Genomic DNA, 20,192 nt, shown 5'->3' with positions numbered 1-20,192 from the left:
GCCTTCTACCAAAGTTTTCATAAGCCTTCGGTCTGGCGTACCCATTCTTCACAGAAGAGTAGTGTGATGCATTGAAGCATTCAAGCCAACGTGCTCGTTAGTCATTCGGGTAAGCCACATGCAACGTATTCAGTCTCCGAAATAGCCACCACGTGCCCTCTTTCAAATCAGCTTATATCTCCTTCAGCGCCTTGACAACGCGGCTAGCTGTTCTGAACAATCTAAAACGTTATTGTACTCATATTATTCTACCCATTATGTATCGGGAACAATGGGCGAGGAGAAGGAGGAGGTAAACTTTATTGAACAAGGGGTTTTAGGCACGTGTTGTTGTTGTGTGTATTGACAAATATAAATGACTGGCCATGAAACAATTGCCATTATAATTACCAATGTCTACAGGAGAGGACGTGTTGCTCCTTCTAACTCTCCAGATATTTATGACTTCACAGCTTTGTAGCCAGTGTTCAACTACAAAGCTAGAAACCATTGTAGCCTCGAGTCTTCCGACCAGTCTTGTACACAGGCACATCCATGCGGTCCGGCATGGGGAATGACGAATCTTACGCGTGAGGATAAAGGAAGGAGAAAGATATTGAAGCCACAGTATACATGAGCCACGGCATCAAAATGATCATACTCTACCATAGGATACAAATTTAACTGATAATGCTTGCTAAAAGCGCTGGACTAAATGTCAGAAAATCATGTATTGCGAGCGATAGTGTGGAAAGATTAAGAATAAAGCAAAAAAGAAGTGCTCCGGTTTGGACAGGCGGATGAAGATGCCAAACAACGCGAGCCCATTGCCGGCGAGTACTGAGTCCTAAAGGGTTCTAAATGACAGAAGGAATCGCCATAGACATTAGCATTCGCATATAGGTAACTGTACATAATCTGAGGCGGTGCTCAGCATAAGGGTTGAGATGGCAAAATTGATGATACGCTGTTTTAGCCCGGACGAAAGCGGCAAGAAAGGGGCTCTAGCTCCGGCGCAGCGTACTGCACTCGGCGTCAGTGTTCGTGCTCGCCCTGAGCGAGCAGCCAAAGGCCCGCGCGAAGTGCCTCGTGCGGCGCAGGACGTCGTCGCAGCCGGGCTCTGCTCCGCCGGCGTCGCTGGTGAGGCCAGCGATGAAGCGAGCAGGCGAAGGCACTCCCGGGCACATGGCGTAGCAGGCAGCCACGAATAGGAGCTGCGGCAGCGTGAGGCGTTCGAAGCCCACCAGCCGGCTGTCGGAGGCCTCGGCCGTCGCCCGGTACGCGTCGAAGACCACGTTGGAAGACAGCACCTGGGCAGTAGACACGCAGGAAGAGCATGTGCAGGTGCCTGATCGTTAATTACAGAGAAAGCCTTATTTTCGACTCAGCACAAAATGTCAAAGGTGTCCCGCGCCTGAATCACTAAGGCCATCTGGCGCCCCTACCAGTGCGCTTCCGTGCTATACCCCAGACTCGCTCGTGTGGTTTGGGTTCCCTCAACCAGTCCCGGTCTCTCCACAGAACTCATTTCCAAGTACCACGGCCCGTACCGTGCCGTCTGCCAGACCTCTTCAGTCAACTACATTACTGAACCGCTTTCACCGTCCCAAGATGCGCGCCGTCGTGGCCGTAAAACAGTGCACGTTGACCGCCTCAAGCCGCGTTGACCGCCTCAAGCCGTACTACGATCCGCCTACCGTGTGTGCGCCCTAAGTCGGCAGGATGCCTCCTTTTTTTGCCGGGAGGTAATTGTAGTGTAACAGCCGCGCTCGCTCACTGTGGTCAACTGTGGAGGTTAAAGACGACGACGATCTTTAGGGGTGAAGCTCGCTCGCAGCCCGAACGCTTGGCTGAACCTTTGCTGAACTTTGCAGAGCGACCTAGGTTCTGCTTAAACAACCGTCTCCTATATATACATGGTCTGTTCTGAAAGTAGTAGGACTCATTTTTTTAAACAAAATTTATTGAAGAGAATAGTACAAACGATTACAATTTTTCAAGGTAGCACCCTTCCGCACCTACACGCTGCTGCCAATGAGCTTTACAGTTTTCGTATGCCTACAGGAACGCCTGGACCGGAATGCTGTTTAGCTCCCTCGTCACGGCCTGTTGAACCACCTCTACCGGTCCGTGATGTTTCCCCTCGAGCGTCGATTTTATTCTCGGGAATAGAAAAAAGTCTGGCGGGGCCAAGTCAAGGTTGTAGGGGTGCTGAGGCAGCGTTGCCGCCTTGTGATGGGCAAAAAATCGGGGTCCTCATTCACATGATGAAGAAGATCCTACCGGTTGACCTTTTCCTCCTCTGACAACACTCCCGGCACCAACTTCGCGCACGCTTTCCTCATGGAAAAGTTTTCTGTCATGATCTCAAAAACTTGGGTTTGAGGAATGCTCAAGTCATCAGCAATCATTCTGATACTCATTTTACGATCACTGTTAAGTAAATGTTTCACTCGCGACACATTTTCGTTGGTCTTGCTGGTCGAAGGGCGTCTGGAGCGGTCGTCTTCCTCCACTCTTTCCTTACCTTCTCGGAAAAGCTTGTGCCACTCAAAAAACACCTGATCTACCCATGGAAGTGTCACCGTAGGCCTCCTTAATCATGTTGTGAGTCTCTCTGCCCGTTTTACCAAGATTTACTCAAAATTTGATCGCGTATCGCTGATGCAGTAAACGCTCGACGATTCTGCGTGACGAGACGTTTCGACAGGGGTTCACAGTACAAGCGACCTCCTCTCTTCAACGGCCGAGAGCCTACGACCGATTTTCCCCAGCATTACCATTATCCTCCTTCAACGATCCTGCACGTGCAGACAGCCTCTCGTCCGCCCGTTCGCCCAGGAAAAAACCAGGCCTACTACTTTCAGAACAGACCCTGTATATGCGTCTCTCATAGCCTTAGTCGCTTTGGGACGTTAAACCCCATAAACCAACCAACCGGTTTGGTTTGGTTTATGGCGTTTAACGTCCCAAAGCGACTAAGGCTATGAGAGACGCCGTAGTGGAGGGCTCCGGAAATTTCGACCACCTGGGGTTCTTTAACGTGCACTGACATCACACAGTACACGGGCCTCCAGAATTTCTCCTCCAAAGAAATTCTAGCCGCCGCGGCCGGGATCGAACCCGCGTCTTTCGGGTCAGCAGCCGAGCACCATGACCACTGACCATATACATACATACATACATACATACATACATACATACATACATACATACATACATACATACATACATACATACATACATACATACATACATACATACATACATACATACATACATACATACATACACTCTCGCCCTTATACACCCTGCAGATAAAGAGCATGGAACAGTATTACACATGACGAAATAGCAGGAACTAAGAGTTCATAACTTTTCCCTCTTAAGTGCAATCTCAGCTTCACCCTTATATAGTTCTGCACAAGGGTGTCCTGTGCAAGTAGGCCACTAGCTGTGCAGATCTGGGCAGATAGTCGCCAGCAGATCAGCAAAGTTACATCAGTTATTACTATTAATATTCGTTTATTTATTTTAGGTGTAGCAGAAGTAATTAAGTTAACACGTGACGTTCTGTTAGCTGAACACCTTGATTCATTCATAAACAAAGTACTCATTAAGCACCCTCTTTTATGAGCCAACATACGAATGTCACAAAACTCGACGCGTTTTTGAAAAAAAAAGAAACAAAAACAGCGCCGCGCGGACGCTCGCCAGCGCGTGTCGTTAGAAAAAAGGGAGAAGGAAACCCGGAGAGCACCAAGCCTTGCGTGTGCTGCTCCCCTTTCCACCATCGCTCGCCCACACGGTGCCAAGGAATTATGTCAGCCCATGACGTCGAACCTTCTGGAATGTCGGAGTAGTTTCTGCTCGATGCTGACAGAGAGGGCGTAGCCTTGCGTGTGCTAAGAGATCCGCTCCCCCTCATCAATCGCGCGTTGGTGACGGCGCCGCACCAGTAAGATCTAGAAGGAACTCGAAGCCAGTCTCCGCGCCTGACCAATGGGGAGGCGCGCGAGGAGAAGGAGATTGCACAACCGACACTGTGTGCATGTGCGCACCTGGCTAGGAGCGAAGAACAAACAGACGCGGAGCTGGCCTATATATGAAGGGCGTTGACCCCTGTCGGGCAGCAGCAGCCGTCGTTCTAGCTTCCGAGAAGCGCGCCCGCTCGACTCCCGGGACAACAACACTCGCCCAGCCACTGTCCAACGAGGTAGCACGCTCTAGGCTGCGGAGCGGCACCGTCGTGGACCTCTGGTCGTCGGACTGTCGCAGTGCCCGGTGAACAAACTGTGTTTTGTTTGTTTGCCTCTCTCTTGTATTAGTGCACTTTAGGTGCAATATTTCATTTGTATTGTAATCTCTCTCGAGTGTAACTTTGCATGGGTTGCATTGTTTTGTTCATCACTTTGTATGTGCTTGTATACAAAGTTTGTTTTTGTTTGTGGGCCTTCAGCTCTGACGCGCTCTCTGGGTTGCGACCGGCGAAAGCTGGGCACCAAACGTTCACACCTCTTGTCACTTGGTAGGTGGTCTCCGCTGAGCTTGCACCACGAGCACTTTTACACACCGCACTCGAATTTTCGGGCTCGCAGGTACTTGCATGCGTTGTAGTGATGCCTTTGTTTTTCATTTGCAGCTCGAGCTAGGTGGTCGACACGAAATTTCCTCTACACCAACCCGAATACGCTAATATGGGAGTGAATAGGGAGTACGCTGTCCTCTGTTTAATAAAAAGGAGTGCGCTACAGGGCAGTTTATTTCCTTCGTACTCCTTTCTGTTCAGGTCCCGCCGCGGTGGCTCAGTTGTGACTGCGCTCGGGTGCTGACGCGAAAGACGCGGGTGCGATCCCGGCCGCGGCGGTCGAAGTTCGATGGAGGCGAAATTCTAGAGGCCCGTGTACTGTGCGATGTCAGTGCACGTTAAAGAACCCCAGGTGGTCGATTTACCCGGAGCCCTTCACTACGGCGCCCCTCATAGCCTGAGTCGCGTTGGGACTTTAAACCCCAGTAAACCAAACCAATCCAATATGCCTTTTGTAAGGGATCGGTAGCGTTCGCGGGGGTCATTGGAACGCGGCTGGGGGCACTCAAAGCGGAGCGTCTCCTTTCTTGGAACGCGGCCGCTCGCGAACGCGCCGGGAAGTACGGGTGTCCACCCGCCCCGCGGAACCGATTCGCGCACGTTCTGCGCTAAGGTGAGATGCTATGCATCTCCGGCTACGCCGAGTAGGGGCCTCCCCTAGTGTTAGCCAGATCCACCTTTTTGTTGTTTGTCTTTTTGCCGTGGTATCTAACTTGTATGTTCTGTGAATATTTGTATATAAATCTTCAGTTATTCCCTTTTTTTATCCCTGCGTGTCAACACATCTTGAGACCGTCTCTGACGGGGCACCCCTGGTGCAAAGATCAAGCTTCAGTCTTCCAGTTGGAACAAACCGTCTCTGGCGGGGCACCCCTGGTGCGAGGAAGACAAAGAACCTGTGAAACTTTACTCCTGTGAAGTCTGAACACCAGCTAGCCCAACATTTAACCCTTCTGAACTATATTCTATGAAGTATATTCTAATTAACTTCTCGACGTCAACCTGGTCCCGACCAATCCTTTTTCTTCACATTATAGAAAGGTATGCTCTCCTATAAAATTTGATTTTATGAGTGGCTGTTTGTGTGGAACTGCGCGTGTCATTTATAAATGCTGCGCATGGGCATGCAGTCAGCATTTCGCCCTGCATGTTTGTGATTTGTGTTGTTTGCCTTACGCCCGTCGCCCACTTTGCGCTTGCTAACATGTCATGCTAAAGAGGCCCAGTCATGCCATGTTGTAGGTTTGTGCAGCTTTTTTTTACTAGACCAATTATACGTCTTTCATTTGGTTACCTTCGCTTTAGGTTTCCGATGTAGCTGCCGGGATACTATGCACCTTGTTATACAGCGGAGCAGGCTTTTTGTACAGTCGCCGTCCACCGTTGAAGGCGTAGGTGGTGATCGGCCCTTTTCCGGGTCCATAACTACAGCGCAAACGACAGCACAGAGAAGAAGGGACACCACACAGCGCTGTGGTGTCCCTTCCCTGTGGAGGTTTTGTTGTCTTGGACAGGAACGTGTATTTGTCGAAAGCATCGGAAGCTGTTTATTTATTTTATTTATTTCAGGTTCGTTCATGGCCCTTGGAGGGCATTACAGGAGGCAGTGAGCGGTTACAAATTCGTACAGAATATATACACAACGGGTTTTTTAAAACAATATCTAACGCGTGTATTTAGCAGCATCATTACACAAGATTTCGAAGTGAAGAGAATACAAGTAAAAAATATTGCAAAAAAGTATGAAGCGATGTTTGAAAAACGCAGTGATGTGTCTGCCTAAAACAGCGCTGTGTGGTGTCCCTTCTACCTCTCTGTCCTGTCGTTTGTGCTGTAGTTATGGATCATCGAAAACACCAACTCGCCCAACAAATGCTTTTGTCGAACTTCTTTTCCGGATGGTAGGGCAAAAACCCAACAATCCTTATGGCCTCCCGTTGCAACATCGATTGGAAAGAGTACATCCAGATAGACAGCTTTCTCTTGGAACGAGGCGTACGAGGTGCCAACATGTTCATGGAATGCGATCGTCAAAACAAAAAAATTTCTCAACGCAGCTCCTGGTTTGCGCTATTCTCTTCCAGATCGTCACCTTGAGCATATATACACCGACACCACGTTTCTCTAATTCCACGCATCCGTGGAAATCCTGAAGCATGAGTGCGTTGAAGACTACCTGCGATTCGGAGTTTATCTACAGTATTCAATTGTGCTTGAACTTCGGTTGCTTATATATTGAACTTGGGTTGCTTAAATTGGGTTGCGATCCACTGGTTCCTCTTCGCGAGAAGACTCCGACGATTAATTGAGCTGCTGCCTGATACGGTGGGCCGGTGAGCAGCCTGCCAGAAAATAGGCTTTAGACAAACGGACAAACACAAAGGCTAAATGCGCGGAATGGCCCCTATAACTTCCAGCGCACTAATAAGCTTTCGAGAGCCCGATGTCCCCGAATCAACCGCCGATGTCCCTTTTTGCCCCCATGGCAGGTGCTAACAGGTGGCAGGTCGCAGCTGACATTGCGACCTGCCACGGTTGGCAGGTGACACAGATTGATATCTCCAATGGTTGGCAGGTGTTAATGTGGAGAGGATAAACCTCCCACTCCTTTTCTCGGGGAGCGGAGGGAGACACCGGAAGGTGGCTGTCACGGGAAAAGCCCTGTCACCTGCCAAGTTAGGCACACGGAAGAGCCAGCATGTAGACATAGGTCTACGTATGTACACCCAACCAGGCTGCATGGTTTGCTTCTCATTCGTATAGTAGAGCCTTTACGGCTTCTCTAAAGATCGAAAAGTTCAATGAAAGTTGAGGGCAGGGGTTCTCCTTACCATACAGAGATTTAGAGCTTGAGGGCTGACATAATAGTTTAAATATACGACTGACCATGCAGCCCGGTTACTTTGGTAAAGGCTGTACATAAGAATTTACACGTTTTAAATATAGGCTTTTTGTGTCATACGAGTGCTTTTTTCGGCATAGCATTGTCAGCGGTGTAGCACATCAGAATACAGTAAAGACGTGCTGACTAGCAATATAACTAATATTAAATGGTTGACGTTTAACTGTTATTGTTAGGCTCCTTAATTGTTGAGAGGCCTGTAGCCCACGGTAATTAATAAGCATATCGTTTTTGGAATTTCGAAAACGTTGTTACGCCCGGCGCTGCGGGACTACAAGTTTTGGCTATTTCGTCGAGTTACGGGCACTGGAGAGGTTGCTTCGTCTGCTAGCTTCTCGAAAGAGCGTATATTTTTTCACGATGTTGGCGATGTTGGGGATTTGGCGGTATATTGGGCCACAGCCCCGAGGATAGCCACGTTTTCGAAATTTAAAAACGGTATGGATATTCCGGTGGGCTACAGACCCCTCAGTAATTAGGAGCTTGACAGTAATAGTTAAAAAGTTAACTAATCTATATCAGTTAACCAGTCTGGTAGTTAGCACGTCCTAGCTTTATTCTGATGTTTGATGTACTACACCGCTGACAACGCTATGCCTAAAAAGCGCTTGCTAATAAAGCCCATTTTTAAAAATTGTATAAATTCTTAGGTGAAACGCCCTGTATTACTGACATCCCGAAGGGCACATTTGCGCAATTAAAACAGCTGGGACCTGCCACATGCTGTTGTAGGAAGGTGGCAAAAAAGGAGAAGAAAATCCTCTTCCTCACTTGTATGGTATGTGTACTGCATGGCAGCTCACAGCAAGGTTCTTACGCTACCGCATTTTCACAAATAATGTAAATTTGGTGTTATCCAAGATTTGTGCAAAATTTTCGAATTTTATTGTTTTGAATTGAGCCCTTAATTAAGCATTTACTTGCGAATTTATTTATTTTCTTTTCCCTTGCCTTCAACATATGTTTGTACTTCGTTTTTATTTGTTTCTTTATTAGGTATAAGGTCCACCCTCTTTCTATTGACCACACGTCCTGAGGGTAATGCAATAAAAAATAAATAAATAAATAAATAAATAAGTAAATAATAAATAAGTGCACAAGATACCGCTCCTCGGCGAAAATGGCGTGCTACACTAAGTTCGCGCACGCTGTCGAAATTCTTCAAAATTTTCGGTAGCACCTCGTATGTTCAGTTTCCTTCGAATGCGAGCAGCCCTCCACCTTCAGCGACTATTTTCTGGTCTAGACTCGCGTAAGTTCTGTTCAGCTATCGTCCATGAGCAGGATCGTTAGTCGTGCAGTGGAAGTAGACCCCCTCACCTGCAACGCTTGTCTCTGCTCCTGGCGGACCTTGGTCGAATTTGGCACGAGGCAGTGCAGCCCTCGGGGGAGGAGGGTCTCTCCGTGTGCCTCCAACAAGAGCTCGCTCAACGCCAGAGCCACCTGCGGCGCATCAGCCAGCTGTGTGTAAGGATGCCCATTAATCCCAGCCGTTGTGGTGCATTCGCCCTAATCTCGAAAAAAAAGAAACCAGTTGTCTGAGTGTCTGAAGCCAGTTAGGTCGGCAGAAATGAAGTAAATATCGCCGCGACTCCACCGTGCGTGGCTTTTGGACCCGCGCCGGTCCGAACAGGCCAACCTACGAGATCACTATGGTGTCGCCGCAACCGATCACACCTCGCGTTTAACCGTCTCTCTCTCTCGCACTGTGCATTGCATGTCGTCGTCTTCATCAGCTTGCGTACGTGCGCAATGGATCCAGAACAGCGCTTCGTTAAGCGCTGCGCTAAGCGGTGCGTTAAAAGTTGCGTTAAAAGGTGCGTGAAACTGCAGTTTTTAAATTGCAGAAAAAGAGGTCACGTAAATTTTCCTTTCAAATTTCGCGACAGGTGTTCGGTATGCAAGCTTCGTTTTTCCGATTAACTAACTGAATTTAGCTCAGTTTGCCAATTCTCTTCTCTGCTTCGGCGTCTCACTGGCTTTGACGTTATTGTCTTAACTTTACCGATTTTAACCTTAACGAAGCGGCAGGATTCCGATGGAGGCTAAAAGCATAAGACGCACTGTGCGCTAGAAGACCCCATTTATTCCAAGTTAATCCGAAGCCCTCAAATACAGAGCGTCTTCTAGACCACCACACATTTGCTAAGGCAAGGAAATATTCATTCACCGTTAACCGTCCCCTTTTTCCACGTGCACCACAAACCCCAATTCTCTCTTCCGCTCTGCTTTGCTGCTGCACCTGGCTGCCGAGGCCGGCGTAGCTGATGGCGTGCGCCGCGTCCTCGTCGTACAGCGGGAACGAGAAGGCGTATGGCAGCAGCACCGAGTCACGCTCGACGACGGCGTGCAAGGAGAGCGACTCCACCGCGGACGCCACGGACGCCGCCTCTGGCGAGAACATGGCGGCTGGCTGCGCCTCCGCGACGCGGCGCCAGTTGTCGACCAGGGAGTCGCCCATGTCCGGGTAGCCGACACTGCTGCCGTTGTCGAACTTCTCGCTGCTCGTGGCGTCGATGGCCTGCCACGGGGTGAGAGGTCAGAGTATTTTACTTGGTTAAAGGGAACCTGCTCTTTGCGTTAACATTTTTATATGGCAAGTCGGGCGAAATCACGTAGTAATCATCGTCGGCGCTCATGATGGAAGGAAAAAGGAGAGGCCCTCGCTATTCGAGCTGAAAGTGCACACACACTCCTCCTGTACCCTCTGCCACCACCCCAAAGCCACTCTCGACCATATCCTCTTCCTCTGCCCGGTGGATACTAGCCCGCGGGGCCTGGAGCCCCTTAGAACTTGGGAGGCTTGGAAGACCGTACTGCGCTCTGAGGATCCGGCCAAGCGCGCCAGCGCCACAGGCCGGGCTGCCAGCGTCATGAGCCTCCGGGACATGAACGTTTGAGTGCAGTGGGGCCGTACGGGGGCCCAAGGACCTATGTGTACCAAACTCCCCTGTTGCAAATAAAGGTTTCACCACCACCTCGCCAGAAGGTGTGTCGGAAGTCACGCGCGTTCCCAAGGACTCCTGGGAGTCTGGCCATCGGCGCAGCCAATAGTAACGCTGGGTGCAGCGGCGTCGTCTGCTGCATTGTCTGCTGCGCTTGCGTAGCGCGCTGAGACGACGGTCAAGCGGGGAGGGGGGTGCAACAAGGGGCTTCAAAGAATGTGAAGTAACGGCTTCTTCTTAATTCTTTCCTTCCTCCATGCCCACTCTCTCTCCCTCTCACTCATCGTTTACCCTTGACCCTCAACCTCGCTGAGTCTGTCACGCCTGATCACGCCGGACGCTCTCCTTATATAGATGATAGGTGACGGTGGTTTGGTAGGAACATCCCCTTTTAAAACGGTGTGATGGTGGGCGCTAACGGGCTTGAAACGTTTCTGTTTAGCCTGAAGCCCTATTCTTAACCTCAAGCCCGCCGCAGTGGCTCATTGGTTACGGCGCTCGGCTGCTTGGCCGAAGGACGCGGGTTCGATCCCGGCCATGGTGGCTGAATTTCGATGGAGGCGAAATTCTAGAGGCCCGTGTACTGTGCGATGTCAGTGCACGTTAAAGAACCTCAGGCGGTTGAAGTTATCCGGAGCCCTTCACTATGGCGTCCCTCGTAGCCTTAGTCGCTTTGAGAAGTTAAACTACCCAAACCACACTGCACTATTCTTAACCTCAAGAATCATTACTATAATTAACCATTACTTCAGGTGCAAATATCAATTACTTTGAGGGTATACCATTTTTGACTCCTAAAACCCCGTACGAAGGTCCCCTTTGCACTTGAGCGCCACGACTTTCCAACCGTTTTTTGCTGACCTCTATCGCTAAAACACTAACGTCATCCATCTTATCCCTCAGACGGCCTCGGAGATACTTGCTTTGGGCGAACTGTCATCGGGAAAGCTACTACGACATACCAACAAAATAGGTTCCGTTGTCTCCAGAGGCTTAGTACACACAACTTTATCATCCTCCAAAACATACTTCTGCTTGTCTATACGTTTTAAAGCAAGGCGATACCGGTCAAAACAATAGGGCGCAGTTTCGTGATTTATTTTGAGGTGATTTTTTTACGATTTGGCTCTCGCCCCATCCATATACGTTCATAGCGCGTCCCATCGAATTTACCAAGGTTATCTTGAGCCTCTTGTAATTTTAAAGGTCTTTATTATGTGATTCTATTATCTTCGTGCGTGCTAGTTTCTTTTCTAGCATGAATCCTTCACTGATGTAGAAACCTTTAACCCTTCTGACCCAAAATAAAACTGTTCAATAAAAAAATTGGCACCCAGAGACTGGCGTGCGTAGGAGTAGGATAAATCGACAAGACCAGAAAATCAAAGAACTCTCGGTTCTTTATCAGTTTTTTCATAATCTCTAATGGAGTCCGTGTCACATTCGGGTGCACAATGTTTTGCGGGGTGATTTCTTCGAAAATGGTAATATTTACTGCTTTGCTGAATTATAGGTGCGTGTCACAGTTGTTACAAACAGTACACGAAAAAGACATGACACACAGCTTATACATGTGCTGCTATTATTTCCTTGGGTAAAGCACAGTTAGCGGTCCTATGCAAGCGGATATTTTAGTTGATTGAGGACAAGCACAAGTTCTTTGCACAAGTGGCGAGTAATAGGCTGCGCGAGCATGCCCCTAGTAGATTTCAAGCCCCGAGCTCACAGCATCTTTCTGCATTGGTTAAGAACTTGAACTGCGAAATTTTCGAAGATTGAGTCGGTGCAGACACCTTTGAAATATTCATACGGTTAAGGTGGCCTTTGCAAGGAGGGGGGAGGGGGTCAAAACCGTTAATTCTGCCCATTCATCGGTATCATGCTCCGTCCACAAAAAGGTATTTCCAGTGTTGGATTTTTGGATGCGCAGCACAAACTGTTCGAGTAGGTTGGCTTTTATAATGTTGATACCTGGTCAGCTTTTGATATTCGGAGCAGTTGAGCTACCACTCGGTTCTGCATCGTCCTGCAGTTTTCAGTTTCCTGCCAAGGGCAGTATTCTATACGGTTGCAATGCTTTCGTGTTATACTTAGTGTTTCGGTTCTTGCGATGGATTTTAATTCTTCATTGATTGGCATCGATTGGATCGACACTTCTACAGATGTGGTGAGCCGCTCTAGGAACTTGTTTCTTTCCACACGACATGTGCTAGCACGAATGCCGGCGCAGTCTTCGGGGGAGATAACTCTATGGTTACATAGACAGCGCAAGAAGCGGCAGTTGCACTACACAAGCAGCTAAAGGTAACTCCAGTACGACCGCGTTGCTTATTATACAGTAGGGTCTCCAGGTCTTAGTGATTCCATTCGCAATCTATACTGCTTGAGAAATATTTTAGTGCGTGATGTGCTTCGCCGTAAGAATTTATTCCGAAGCAGTAACGTGATGCTTACTTCTACCCTTCCGTGTGGGTAGAGAAAAACAAAAATGGTTTCTTTCTTTTACACGGTGAAAGGGAGAAAGTGGCGCCAGCGAACGGCGACAGCAAAGCGTACGCAGCATCTATACCCCTCTCCGACCTACTAGCGCATGTCGGTCAGGTGAAAGGCCGCCAAAATGCGTTGCCGAATTGTTAAACATCGGAACTACTAAAAAACTGGTACCCTTTAAATTTAGTGTTAGCGACGGTAATCACTGCGCCTAAAAGTGTTAAAAATCTTAGCTGTCAAATGGTTTTCCTCCATCTTCTGCACTCGCTCGTCGTGCAAGTTTTACTCTGCGGTTCTTGGACTTCAAAGCAAATCCATCTGATCACCTCCAACATATCTGTATACTTTGGCTGTGAGGATTGCATGTTCATCTTCCAGCCGATATGGTTTATTTCTAGCCGCGCTTGCACTTCTCACCTTACGCACGCTACACTCTCAAAAGTTAGCCCAGGCGCCGTTATTCCTTTCCAAAATCTATCAGCAGCTTATACCTATTGGGTCTCCTCAGTGTTATATTATCATGGCACATCTCTTACCTTTCGCCCGTGTAGACAGTTCGTGCTTACGCATATAACGTTGTTTATCCGTACCTAGAAATATTTATACTCTCCTACCCAGGGTGTTTGATATCATTGGATTGTGAGTGCTTCCGAGTGATTGCACTGAATTCAGCAATCCACATTGATTTAGAATCGGTTTAAAGTACAGAACGCCACCTATGTTTTCATAAATATTCACGAGAGACGTGATCATTTTCACTAACAGCTAAAACGAGAATAAAATCTGCATGACTCGGGAGCAGCCCCTCCACAGCCGTTCCGCGTGGATTGAAGTAGACGTTGCTATCTAACTTACTATCATGTAGCTTGTTTTCCATCTTTATCGTATAAACCATGAATACCAATGGTATTAACGTTCAACCGTGTCTTATTCCTTTGACAACTTCACCCTACCTCCGTTGCTTACCCCTCCTATGAAGTTTGAACTCTTATTATCCGCCACTGATAGCTGTGATTCCGCCTTCCTTCTTCTAGTACTCTTCATAGGTGCTTCCTGTTTAAATTTGCGTACACACCATTGACATCCCAAAAAATTGAACAGAAACGCGTGGTTTCCAGCATAGCTATTTTATGTATTGCATATTAGCGAACAAGCCATAATTCTTGCACCTTAGGATTGTAAGCCCGCTTTGGAGTTTACCCAATAACTGTAAATCTTCTGGCAATGCTGCACTTTTAATTGTATTCCACGCATTCTCAAAACAGTTATCATAATATTCGCAGGAATTAATACTACTCTGAACTTCCTTTTATGTGAAGGTCAAAATAATTCTACTGTGTCGTGGCTTTGTGGAATTTTTCTGTGAATTATGACTTTTGCATCTGTTACGAGTTTTTTGTTCTGTTCGGAGTGCATCTGAAGCATAAGAAGCCTTGTTTGCGAGCATTTGTTTGCAACATTGGTCCAGAATAAAAGAACGATTTAGTTTGTGCCCTATTCTTCCTTAATCGGGCCCTCGTCATTACCTCATGCTATGCAACTCCCCCGCTGTGGCCACATCTGAATTGCCATTGTTTGTTGACCCTAATGCAAGAGTAAATATATTCTGGGTAATAACCGGCCATACTTTTCGCAGGGTGCACTGCGCATACAAAACTCGCCTGAAACAAGCACCAGGAGGAGCACCCTCTGGGCCGTAATGCGCGAGTCTCAGTCACTGCCTCGCGCCTCATGGCGTCGCTTTTAATTGTCATACGCGCTGCGGATAAAGTGAGGCCGGCAGCGAGCTCAGCGTACCATGAAGACGACGTCCGTCGATGTCCAGTCGGCGACGAGGGTGCCGTTCTTGTCTTGGTCCGCAAGTGTCTTGCGGAACTCCGCGCGCACGGCCCTCACGAGGGCGTCTGCGTGGGCTCTCGCGTCGCCGTGGAACAGGTCAGCGTTGTAGCCGGCGAACAGCGAAAACCCAGAGATGCGGTAGGCGTGTGCCAAGCAGTGTAGGCTTTGCGCGATGGGACCAATCCTGTCGCACGCGTAGAAGCTCGCGACGAGCCGCCGGCTGGCGAACAGTGCGGCCACCTGCATTTCAGGCGCGGAATAATAGCACAGATTCCTTTTGAAATTCGTGATATGGTATGGTACGGTATGGTATAGTACGGTAGGGTATGAAACGGTACAATACGGTACGGTTTTATATAGTATGGTGCACATCGTACGGTACGGCACGGCACGCTAATGGTATGGTATAGTACGGTATGGTATGGTTTAACATTCGAAGACTGTACATAGGCTATTAGAGATGCCATTGTGGAGGACTCATGTTGAGTTGGGGTCACGCAGGGTTCTTTAGCGTGCGCTGACAGTGTCAACGCACAAACCATTTGAAAATAGGGCTGTTTTTAGAAGCTTAAAGAGCGGAGTAAGCGGAGTAGCTGCTCGACTTTTGTATTGCATTTAAAGTAACGTCGAGGACATTGTTAGACATTTGAAGAGACTGATAATGTGTTCCCTCAAAAGAACCTCAGGTGGTCGAAATTTCCGGAGCCCTTCACTACGGCGTCTCTCATAGCCTGAGACGCTTTGGGGCGTTAAACCCCCATAAAACCAAATGAACTGTCTCTCTCGCCGTCATCATGGTGACCATGTCGGCGATCAAGGTCAACAGAGACAGATGTTTGTCACAATTGAGGTGCATCCTCCAGGATGACATCGAAAGTGGCTGACAGCAAAAATTCCGAAAGACTTCCCCATGCTCCATTTTTATGCTAGACAGTAAGGCTATGGAGCATGCATAAACTGGACCATGCATAAGAATGTATTTGTGAACAAACAGAAAGGCCATAAACAGAATTATAAACACAAAGGCACAAATTAAACTTACAAACACAGTCACAGAGAAAATCATTTTGACCGAAAGTCAAGCAGACACAATGACACAGCGCCAAGTAAAAATTTTTGCCAAACAAAAAGCGAGACTGTGCCTACTTTGACGTTTTATCCAAAACAAAAGACAGATGTTGCAGCACAGTCTTCAGTGTGGCAATGATTCATGAAAGACCAGTAAGCAAGTGCCAGCAGACAGTTTTGTGGTCTCATTCCACTACTTCTGAAAAGCCAATCATAGATGCCGCGAAGGAAATTGAAAATATTTAACCAAAAGAATCATTTGTACCACGAACATGACAGTACAGGGATTGTGTAATTGATTTGCTAGACAAGATATGCAAGGTCATGTATATGATGTAACACTATACTACAGATCGAAGATTTTGAGTCTATGCAAGTTGGTACGTGTTCTTCAATTTGAAATCACAGAACTGAGAGCGTGGTGTATCTTGTATTGATTTTTGTGTCTTTGTGTTTCTCTGGGTTTTATAATTCTAAAGAAAATATCTCATGCATCTTAATGATGCGAAACAAAGGAAATTGATTTAGTCCAGTATCAATGTGAATTGTCGGCAGAGGACATCCAAAGCGTTCGCCTTACGTAGAGCCGTTTTCGAATTAAACATTACGAAGGATCCCAACCTGAATCGTGCACCAGGATACGAAGAGATGCGTCGTCGCTTCGCCCTTCGCTTTCCAAAGGTCGAAGAACATGCCCACGAAATCGCCATCCTCGGTGCGCATAAGAACACGGTGCCCCCCACGGAAGCCATATTCGGCCATGGCGTCCCGCCAGCGGTCCTCCAGCGCAGGCCAGCCCGCGAAGAGCGCGCTGCCCTCCAGGGCTTCTGTTCCTTGCGAACGCTGCTCGCCAATTGTGCTGGCCAGGGGAAGTAAGAAGTCGGCGTCCAATCGCTGGGCAGCGTCGAAGGTGGGGGCCTGAAAAGACCAATCCGTGTTGCAAACGAGCTAGCGACCAAAACCGGAGTGGTCCTGGTGGACATACACGTCTTGTAACGTGCCTAACGCGTGTCGGCACGTGTTTCTGCGCGGCAGGTCTTTTATTGATCAAAGCGGCGTCTGATTATGCTGCACCAGGCTCTCAACACCCGTATGTTTTGTCCACCAGGCCATTCACACGTGCGGCAGTGACATAGGGTGCGTTCCAATACTTCCGAGTAGACGTCTACTTAGACGCCTTACCGGACAGCCGCCATTTTGAGATGCGTTCTATTTTTCACGAAGCCGTCCAAGAAAACTGCTGTACCGAAGTCAACATCGATGCAGGCTAACTTCCTGCATCCCGCTGCTTGTAGGCTTCCGGCTGCTTGCACGCAGCTGAAGATAACGTCGTCCAGCATGGAAACCAGATGTCTAAAGGAGACGCACACGTGCGCGCACAAACACGATTTGTGTAAAATAGGCGATCAAGTTTTTCTGAAAACGTTTAGGTCATAACGAGCTTCCCATTGCAGAGGCATTGACCCTTGGTTGGCTGAGGAAGATTACTATAAAAGATATCAAGCAAAATTGCATATCTGTAGAACCCTTTCGTTCGAATCATTTGTAATATTGATCTGTGAAGTGATTCATTTTCTTTTTCTCTTGTTCATTGTTTGACCTCAAACTCAGCTGTAGGTCAAATTTACACGGTCTTCGATTGAAGCCCGAGGTCCCGTAGTGAAGCTTTGGCTTTGAAACTTGGAAACGCTAGGGAACCACACTTACCGGCGAACGGCTTCGCGATGCGGCACCAGTAATACAACTCTTCAGGAGAACACTGAGTTAGCCGCAAGCTGTGACGACATCCGAATGCCTAGCTACTCACCGCAGAATCGTCGGCCACCCCGTGGCCGAGTTCTTCGCTGAGCAGGTCGACGTACGACCTGCGCGCCGCCGGCGTAGCTCGCTGAGAATCGTACTTCCTCGCCAGCATGCCGAACTCGCGGGAAGGCGTCAGCACGACGGTGCGCGTCTGCTGCTCTCGCGACGCTGTTTCGCCGTTAGAGACCATGCTGTCACCTGAAGACGGGAGCAAACGGGCACCACCACGCAACCATCAGTGGATGAAAGCACGGTAATATTTAAGGGGTTGGAGGATGGCAGGGAGGGGGGAGGGGTGAAAGGAAGCATGGATGCGACTGGCACACAGCAACACTGCATCAGAGAGTTGCGAACTCGGTCGAAAATGTTACCCTCCCTGTCCTTGCATGAAAGTGGAAAAGGAAACATGTAGACCCTCTTTCACACAGAGAAAGCACAGCGTCACAAATGCACTACTATAATCAAGAGGTTAAAAAGACTGAACATTTAAAATAACACAGACGTAACAAATGCTCTTACCATAACAATTGCAGTGAATACTTCTTTAGACACGAAAGCATCCTATAGAGAGCACGCTGCCACAGGAACTTAGTACGAGCCAAGTGACCCTGCAGCAGCTAGACGAAACGTTTTTTTCGAGCACAGTGGTTCTACTTTAAACTTTTTCTTACCGGCGTGCATTCCGTGAAGCGATATAAACATGCTAGTGGCGTGATTTTTTGTACTGCATCAGGCGATACCTTGTGCTTTTGCAATTTGGAAGGCCCGATTCGAGCAGTTTAGGAATCGTGGGGACCAAAAGAGTAGTTAGCAAGCCTTTTAAATCAGGGTACTGAAGGGAAGTGAGGCAAGTATCAGGACTCTTTCAGTGTATTTAATAGTAGCCAATGAACGTTGAAGAAGACGTCCTTATGAGCTAAAAACTGTTTAGAAGTTATGCCCGTTATACTGAAGGCATGGCGCCCCCTTTAAAAACATACTGCTTCTCATTATTTTACATGACTTTCTTCTAATTATGAAGTTTGTTTTTAATCTTTTTCACAGACGAAGTGCAGTTTACAGAATCCAATTTTCCAGCAAGCCGTGTCTATATATAGCCCCAATCTATCTAGCCGTATCTAGCCTAGTAATTTGCATGCACTGTACTCTCCTGCTTTTCTTTTGCTGCGGCCGAGATGTTTTTCAATTTTTCGGAATACATTATTGACACTGCTAATGAAAGAGGACTGCAACCTTTCGAGCTGGCCGTCGGAAGGTTTTTTTGCACGCTTCCCGCGTGTTGCTCTTATGTAAATAAAGTCCCATTAAATTGTATTGTATTGAATAAATGCAGGCCGCTGCGGTGGGTTAGTGGTTGTGGTGCTCGGCTGCTGACCCGAAAGACGCGGGTTCGATCCCTGCCGTTGCTGGTCGAATTTCTTTGGAGGAGAAATTCAAGAGGCCCGTGTACTGTGCGATGTCAGTGCATGTTAAGGAACCCCAGGTGGTAGAAATTTTCGGAGCCCTTCACTATGGCGTCCATCATAGCCTGAGTCGCTTTGGGACGTCAAACCCCATAAACCAAACCATTTAATAAACCAAGCATATAACAGATGCTGCAGTGTGATCGCTGAAGCCGGCGCCATGTCTCCGGGAGTGTCCAACAAAAGCAGTCAAAGACCACGTCTGTCCGGTGACCTGTTTGTCTCCTAAATTGTCCCATCATTTTGATTTGCGTCAAGAACCAACTAGCTCAAACCAGAGTTGAACTTGACGTGGCAGCGGCTATTATTCAAGAAGTGTTCGCGCGTCAGTAAGGCTTCTCAACGGCCGACAGCTTGGCTACTGTTTCGTCGAGCATCCGCGTCGGTCAGCGGCTCACGGGCGCCGGCCTATTCTGAAGCATCGCTACAGGAGCACGCCTCCAGTCAAGTAGGCCCACAAAGGGCTAACGAAAGGTGCATAGGTTCTGCAACAGCGCGCAGTGTATTCTTTGCGCACAGTAAAGGTGATTTTAAAGCCGTATTTATGCGTCACACTGGTGTCGGAGGACCTGGACGGATATCGACCACAGCATCCACCACGACACGAACGCTCTGAACACGTTGCGCCGCTCGTGCGCGACGCTTGTTCACTGTTGGCCAGCTACCACACAGCGCCACCATCAACATCACCAGAATTTCCCCCTCTTTCAAATACTTGCTCACAACTTAGCAAGGTCAGTCGCTAAAAATAAACACCTGTTTCGCAATCGACGGCTGACATACGTGAATAAGCTAGAATTGTCTATAGAGTCTAGATATATACTTTATAGACTCCTGCCTTTAAACAAGATTAACTATGAATAACCAATGATTCTGAACTTTGTGCTTTATAGCACTAGTGCTCCTCTTTATACTGAATGATTTATCAAAACCGTCATGGAGATACATGGCACAGCCCAGTTTCATGCACAAATTACGCCATTAAATTGTTACAGGTCATGCTACCTTCAACACAGAACAGACTAACTAAAAAGTTTGGATTCGGTACAGCCAATAATTTTTCTGAAGTGCTCTTCGTGCTTCTATGCTGATGCTATTTATTGCGAGCATTGTTG

At 48.0% G+C, this 20,192-nt stretch overlaps 1 protein-coding gene across 1 annotated transcript; it reads right to left on the bottom strand.

Annotated features, from left to right (window-relative positions):
• Positions 1-983: 983 nt before the first annotated feature.
• LOC149360504 (uncharacterized) lies at positions 984-14,792 on the bottom strand. The gene is made up of 4 exons (XM_089567862.1): positions 14,702-14,792; positions 9,676-9,990; positions 8,790-8,930; positions 984-1,289 (listed from the first exon to the last, which is right to left on the bottom strand). Exons 1-4 carry the CDS (start codon positions 14,702-14,704, stop codon positions 984-986), a joined length of 765 nt encoding a protein of 254 aa, XP_089423988.1. The 5' UTR covers positions 14,705-14,792.
• Positions 14,793-20,192: the final 5,400 nt, after the last annotated feature.

Source organism: Amblyomma mixtum, chromosome 2, assembly GCF_055824585.1.
Source record: "Amblyomma mixtum isolate Tamu chromosome 2, ASM5582458v1, whole genome shotgun sequence".
In the NCBI taxonomy this organism is placed as follows: Eukaryota; Metazoa; Arthropoda; class Arachnida; order Ixodida; family Ixodidae; genus Amblyomma; species Amblyomma mixtum.
The sequence above is the reverse complement of the archived record's forward strand: the minus strand, read 5'-3'. Positions and strand labels throughout refer to the sequence as shown.

Bases quoted from the DNA above. Each gene is read 5' to 3' on its own strand.
- LOC149360504 (XM_089567862.1), bottom strand. The intron at 8,931-9,675 runs GTTTGTGGTGCA...CCTTACACACAG, and splicing joins GAGCGGAAGAGAGAATTGGG to CTGGCTGATGCGCCGCAGGT. The intron at 1,290-8,789 runs GTGAGGGGGTCT...TCTACTGCCCAG, and splicing joins AGCAGAGACAAGCGTTGCAG to GTGCTGTCTTCCAACGTGGT.